We start from the raw sequence: 6,948 nt of genomic DNA on the forward strand, positions 1-6,948 counted from the left end.
TTGAGTTTTCTCATTTTTTTTCCTAGCATAATAACCTATTTTTGTTACCATATAGTCCTCAAATATCTCTCATTTGATCAAGACGATAATCGTTGCCTCTACTGAAAAGCGAAAAGTAAAAAATCCACGACACGTGCCAACCACATTACTAGGAAATTATCTAGCGATTGTGAATTCGCCACGTCATCCAAGTCCTACTCAGACCCAATTCATCCACGGCAAACCTTATTCATCGACGACAGAAAAATACAACCTCAAACTACATTTTGCACATTACCAAAACTACCCTTACCACATCCACCTATTTCCAGCCACAGAACCCTCTCAATGGCGGTTAAAGCACCTATAAAATTACATGCCCATTTCCGTCATTTTATTTTCATCAAGTAAAACCCGAGAAACACCCGATCCCTCCATCATATATTCTTCTGAATAAAATTTAATTTCTTTTGCTTTCTTTGTAAAAAGAAATCTATCCAATCTCCGCGTCTTTGGTTTCCCAAGGTAACTCATCAATGGCGACCGGTTTAATCCGACGAGCAATTTCTAGGGTCCACTCATCGCCGGCGGCGAAGCTAGTTGTCGCCCGAGCACACGCATCGGAGGCCAAAGCCCATCAATCAGAATCCAAGCAGCAGCCAAACATCAAGTCATTTCAAATTTACCGATGGAGTCCAGACAACCCAGGTAAACCCGAGCTCAAGGAATACAAAATCGATCTGAAAGAATGTGGCCCAATGGTCTTAGATGCTTTAATCAAAATCAAAAACGAAATCGACCCATCACTTACGTTTCGTAGATCCTGTAGAGAAGGGATCTGTGGGTCCTGTGCTATGAATATTGATGGTTGCAATGGACTTGCTTGTTTGACTAAGATCGATTCGGGTGCTGAATCGACGATTACGCCGTTGCCACATATGTTTGTGATTAAGGATCTGGTTGTGGATATGACTAATTTTTATAATCAGTACAAGTCTATTGAGCCTTGGTTGAAGAGGAAGACGGAGCCGCCGACCCCTGGGAAGGAGATACCGCAGAGTAAGAGTGATAGGGCAAAGTTGGATGGGATGTATGAGTGTATTCTGTGTGCTTGCTGTAGCACATCATGCCCTAGTTACTGGTGGAATCCTGAGTCTTATCTTGGTCCGGCTGCACTGCTTCACGCTAACCGGTAACATTTTTTTGGTTCTTTGTTCCTCTGAATTTTTGTCTTCATGTCTAGGCTCTTTCTTGTTTGCCTTTACTCTCTGTTGATACGCTGTATTTGGCTCAAATATGAAGTTAAAGATAGTTATAACTAATAAAGATTGTAACTTGGTGGGTTCCTATCTGCCTAAGCCTTAGGGGTAGAGTTATTCGGTATTTGTGCTGATGGGACGTAACTTGTTCCGTTTTCTCGGTGGAATATTTGAGTTGTGCGCAAGCCAGCCCCTACACCTCCATTATTAAAAAAGAACTATTGATTATAATTAGGTGATTTCTTTCCATATGCTCTAATTTTGGTGGGTGGAGTTATCCGAAGAAATAGTAAGGGTTGCTCAAGTTGGCTTGGGCACCATTGTCATAAAAAACAGGCTGACTACAGATTGTTTACTCCTTCCATTTCAATTTTATGTGTGTTACTTTTTTTATATTATTATAAAAAGAATATTATCTTTCTATATTTAATAAGTTTTTAATTCCAACAATTCTATTTTACATGTAAGGACACTCTTATAGGAGTGACATGACATGCTTAAGACCATAAAATTCAAAAAGTATTTTTGGTATTGTTGTACACACCCTTAGTTTTAGGTCATAGGATTCAAAAGCTTTCTTTACATTCTTATATTTCATGTACAATTAAACTAAGACATAAAACAAAACAGAGTGAGTATTTGATTTAGAAAGTAGTGTTCCTTTGAGGTATGAAATGAATGAATCTCTTTTCTATGAGGCATATTTGGTAAAACACTATGCAACTTTTAGAAGTTCGATGGATCATATGCTGAAGGATCTTATTGTATGGTAAAACCATGCAATTTCCATGGATGTTCAGTCATTGGATCTTATTCTGAAGTATCTTCTCATTAGACAATTTTGAAACATTGATTTTCTGAACTTCTAATACTTTTTATTTGGCAAGAGATTAGTTTAAATGGAGTAATGTGTTCAGTGAGCATTTAAATGAGTATCTCGGCTCTCGTATTAGCTAGTAAGGTTCTAAGAAACTAGTAAGTGTTTAGAAGTCCTTTATTATTCTAAGTGTGGACATTTCCGTTGAGGATGGGAGAAGTTGAAAGCATGTGCTGGCATGGGCGGATTTATAGGGTAGTTTATGGGGCACGTAAATCCATGGTCTCTCCGCCAAACTAGGTATTTTATGTATGTATTTTCTAGAATTAGTCTAATATTATTTATTGGCACCCATGCTCCACAAAGATTGAATGGTGCAGTTGGTTGAATACTGAGTTATTTACCTAAAGGAACACGGATTGATTCACACTTAATACTTCTTTCCTCCTTTTCTTAGTGGTGCACCCATGCTCTAGAAATCTTAGTTTCACCAATGCAGGGCTTGTCGCCACTCAAAACATGACGAAAAACTAATTAAGGGGCCTTTTCCTATTCAGTTCTTGAGGGGGATGTATTATGTTAAGTGTAATATTATGGGGAATGTTATTAAACCTTAGGCCAAACTCAAGCAATGCAATTTTATGATTTAAGTGTCCTGAGATGTACCATTCTTTACTTGAGCCTGCATGATGAGGGAATAACAGATTTCGATGTCTACCATGTTGGTAGCCTTGATTCTGTTACTGTCTATAAGTAGTTCTACAACATTAACCCCACTGTCATTGGTATGCCATATATGCTGCCTATTATTATCTTTACTGAAAAGTGTTTTTTTCTTCCCATACTTGCAATATATTTAACAGAGGTTTATGTCTTATTTTTGAAATGTAGATGGATTATGGATAGCCGTGATGAATATACTCAGGAGCGCCTGGACGCAGTTAATGATGAATTCAAGCTTTATCGCTGCCATACTATTCTGAACTGTTCTCGTGCTTGCCCAAAGGGATTGAATCCTGGAAAGCATATTCAGAATATCAAGCGTCTGGAGCTTGCATCTTGAGCCAGCAGTGATGTCGTTCCAAGCTCTTTTGCTAAGATTTGATTTTGAAGGACCAGTAGGAGGTTGTTTCTCAAAATAATGTATGCACAGATTGTAATTTGCTCTGTGAGATCTTTTTTATACTTGAATTTAAGATGAAAGGTGCATCTCTCTTGAATATAATACAGTATCATTTCAAGTACATTGCTCCATAATGCCTGAAATGTGTGTGTGTTTCCTTTTATAAGTTTTGTATAGACCTGGCTATATTTTTTCAAGGATGGTTGTTTGGGATGTCTATTGGAGCTTCCCTTTGTTTTTCCTTGACGATGTTCAAAGTTAAGATGAGCATTATCTCCTCTGCAGATGTGGTATTAGGGAGTTGTCATACTTGGATCTGTATGATGTTGATGCAATTCAACTTTTATTGAGTGTCTTTTATTGAGTGTCTACAAGTTTCTTTTCTTCTTTGGATTTGCAGACAGGAGAAGGAAAGAGATGTAGGAAACTAACTCTCTTAACCTACTTATTGGCAGGGAAATTTTGCATTCGATTATGTTTGTTTCTGAAGCCAAATTGAAAAATAAAAATATTTTCCATGGGAAGTTCTCCCTGGAAAAGGTTGTTTTACCTTGAGATTTAAAGATTGCCGTAATGTCTAAATGTTGATAGAAGCAAGTGATATGGAGTAAGAGTTTGGACTATTTGTGATGCTGAGATAAGTCATTTTCCCACCTCTTCAAAATACTAGTATTATTTGGACATATTTTCTATTAGTGGATAACCTGAATTTTAGTAAAGGTAAATATTGATGGAACAATTGGAAATGATTTTATCGTGAAATATTTGTAAAGAAAAGCTTACCACACTCCACAAGTTACAGTTCCTCATGTGTGAAGTGTGACGATTTGATTATAAATTCGCGTGAATATTCAAAAGTAGTACAAGGTAATTCATATATATATATATATATATATATATATATATATATATATGATCTCCTAGATAACCATTAACCATATAGTTTTTATCTTCACGAGGTTTGCTCAAACTCCTAAACTAGAATATTAATATAGAGATCCTATTCCTATATTAATTAGAACCAATATCAGATGCTTGCTATGTTGTGTTGAAAGAAGAAGAAAAAGGGCGGAATGAGGTTGTTAGTAGTAGCTAGCTTTCTGGTGTATATGGTGATTATTCAGAATATGAATAAAGTTGGAACAAGCACTCGCCTTCCCTTTCTAATAAATCCTAAAACTGTGGGGAACCATATCAATACATCACAGTAACAGGAGGTTACTCAAAACAACCCATTTCTGCATCACAATCCTTTCATATTTTACCATTAGGTGGATAATAAACTCACACATTTTTCTTCTACTAAAATAATAGGTTGTAACAACAACTGCGACATAGCCTGTTGCTATTGTGATATCACAAAGCAGTCACCTCTAGAGACCCTGAATCTGCAGGTAATTCTCTCTTCTTCTTCTTCTTTTTTTTTTTTGGAGAGCCTTACAATTTCTGTTGAGTGGCGCAAGCTTCAAACTCGTTGGATAGTGTCCTCTTTGCCCTTCTCCACTTAATACCAGACTTTTCTCTTAGCTTCAAGCAAATACTGCTTATAATTGATGCATCTATCAAATTCAAGAAGAAAACAAAAATGGTGATTTTGGACTACAAGTTGTATCAAAAGATTGGAGCCTTAGATCTTAAAGCATGCTAAGCTAGAGCTTCTCTTTTAGCTGCATGCATTACGAAATCAATGTGTTCTATTTTATGCAATGAATCTGAGGTCTTATTTCCTAGCCTTTATATTTGCAAACAGGGAGGTATGTCGTCAAGTTTCTCAAATGCAGCCATAAATATCTTGGTCACTCAACGAGTGGAACCAACGCTCTCTTCTAAATATGCTTTTCAAATAGGTTTAAAAGAGCCATTGTATAGAATTCGTTGAATTTTGCTCTTCTTACTTATAGCATACATCATATACTATCAAGCTTCATGATTTCCAAAGAATGGAGGATAACTTTCTAAATGACATGGCTTCACTTCAGTTTATTCGTCAATATGAAGATCAAGGCATTCGTCTGTCATTCCAATTCATTGGTAATTGGGATTCGCACTTGAAGCTGGGCCTTGATTGGCAGCATAATCTAGACCAAGAGGCAAGATTTGTCCGATTGTAAAATGAGGAGGCATTATGGATTTCAAATCTGTTTCTCAAAATATAAGAAGGAAAGAAAGAAAGCCATAAAATGGCGTAATATCCATACAAGGACCGACCAGCTACTCCAACTATGTTATAGGAAATGCTATTGGTATTGAGCTAATGTACTAAAGAGACAGAATAAGGTAAAACTCACAAAATGAGTACCATATCTATACTCTCCTCGTAAGTCCAAGAAACACCACAGCTGAAGCAATCTGAACTTTTAGATCTGCAATATCAACATCATGGCCGCCTTCAACGAGACCCCAACTGGAAGAAGCCAAAGAAAAGTCAGCACTTAAACTTGAGGAACAACTCTGGGTAAATGATGGACCACAGTCTTGGCGGTTAACGTATTTTAGGATACACGAGTCCTAGAAAAGATAATGAAGGAAAATTGATTCTAGTACAAACCTGCAAATCTTCCTCGAGCCTAATCAACTCAATAGCCTCTTCAATCCCAAGTGCAATGACTAGCGAATGTGAAGCTGAAGCAATTGCATCAATTGTTGCTAATTCACAGTCATCCATTTTCTTGAGAAGGCTTTCAATGGCACTAACAAGACCATCGTCTTGCTTGCCACAAAAAAAACTGGTATATACGGCTGGCTTGAAGCCAAATTCTGACTCTACCCACTTAAGAAGAGGATCGATTTTCTCCACTTGATGCTCTGTGAATTTCAAATTGTCAGATTAATATGCAAAAAGTACTAATATTATGAAACCCAAATGAATTGCCAACACAAACAACAGAGAATTGTAGGCCTGCCGGTAAGCATTTAGCATACTAGAAGAGCGGATCACATTTATGCTCAGAATCTGGAGACAACTCTTCAAGATCTCGTGATAATACACAGTGCAAAAAATAATTAATTGTAGGAAGCCAAATAGATGGAACTTTTGAGGTGATTTAAATTTTCAAGATACTTTAAAACTAATATAAATTTTTAAGACAAAAGTGTTAAGAAAGAGGTAGAAAGGACACTTTAAAGCCCCCAAAGTTTTCTTATTTACAAAAACGTCCCCTTCCTCCTTCACCGCGATGGATGTTTGAAACATCTCCCATGATGTTTGAAACATCCCCAAGACATTTGAAACATCTCCTGGAAGATGTTTCAACTATCCCGATGGATGTTTCAGCTATCCCGGGAGATGTTTGAAACGTCCTGGGAGATGTTTGAAACATCCCGGGATGTTTCAAACATACTTGAGATGTTTCAAACATCACGGGAGATGTTGGAGATATTCAAAATTATCAAGAATTTTTGTTATTTTTAATTTGACCCCGAACTCCTTGTGTCCTATATTCTTCCACAAGACTTGAGAAGCCTTTTTTACCTCTTTTTTCCAACTTTTGAGCGCTAAGCTTTGTATCGGTCAAAATGTGACCACAAGATGGTTGTCCTTATAGGAATGATATGGGGTCTACCAAGCCGTAATCGCACCCACGAGGCGTAACAGCGGCGAGCATCTCGGCCACTATCGAGATCGAGCCGTCAGAAGGCCTGCACAACAATAATACATCATACTACTCGGGCAAGTAGGGAAAAATATTGTCATGAGAGAGTCCGTTGGGTAGAGACCGTTGGATAAAGAGGAAGATTGATAATATATACACGAGGGGAGAAGGCAAGAG

General features: G+C 37.3%; 1 protein-coding gene across 1 annotated transcript; it reads left to right on the plus strand.

Moving 5' to 3' along the window:
* The first annotated feature begins 365 nt into the window (after nt 1-365).
* LOC104246486 (succinate dehydrogenase [ubiquinone] iron-sulfur subunit 2, mitochondrial-like) lies at nt 366-3,419 on the plus strand. Its single transcript, XM_009802299.2, has 2 exons — nt 366-1,171; nt 2,947-3,419. The coding sequence occupies exons 1-2, from the start codon at nt 516-518 to the stop codon at nt 3,116-3,118; spliced, it is 828 nt and encodes a 275-aa protein (XP_009800601.1). The 5' UTR covers nt 366-515; the 3' UTR covers nt 3,119-3,419.
* Nucleotides 3,420-6,948: the final 3,529 nt, after the last annotated feature.

The sequence above is a fragment of the Nicotiana sylvestris genome, chromosome 1 (genome assembly GCF_000393655.2).
Source record: "Nicotiana sylvestris chromosome 1, ASM39365v2, whole genome shotgun sequence".
Taxonomy (NCBI): domain Eukaryota; kingdom Viridiplantae; phylum Streptophyta; class Magnoliopsida; order Solanales; family Solanaceae; genus Nicotiana; species Nicotiana sylvestris.

Excerpts from the sequence above, each read along its gene's own strand:
- LOC104246486 (XM_009802299.2), top strand. The coding sequence starts at position 516 with ATGGCGACCGGTTTAATCCGACGAGCAATTTCTAGGGTCCACTCATCG. Across the intron at positions 1,172-2,946 it reads GCACTGCTTCACGCTAACCG|ATGGATTATGGATAGCCGTG; the intron begins GTAACATTTTTT and ends TTTGAAATGTAG.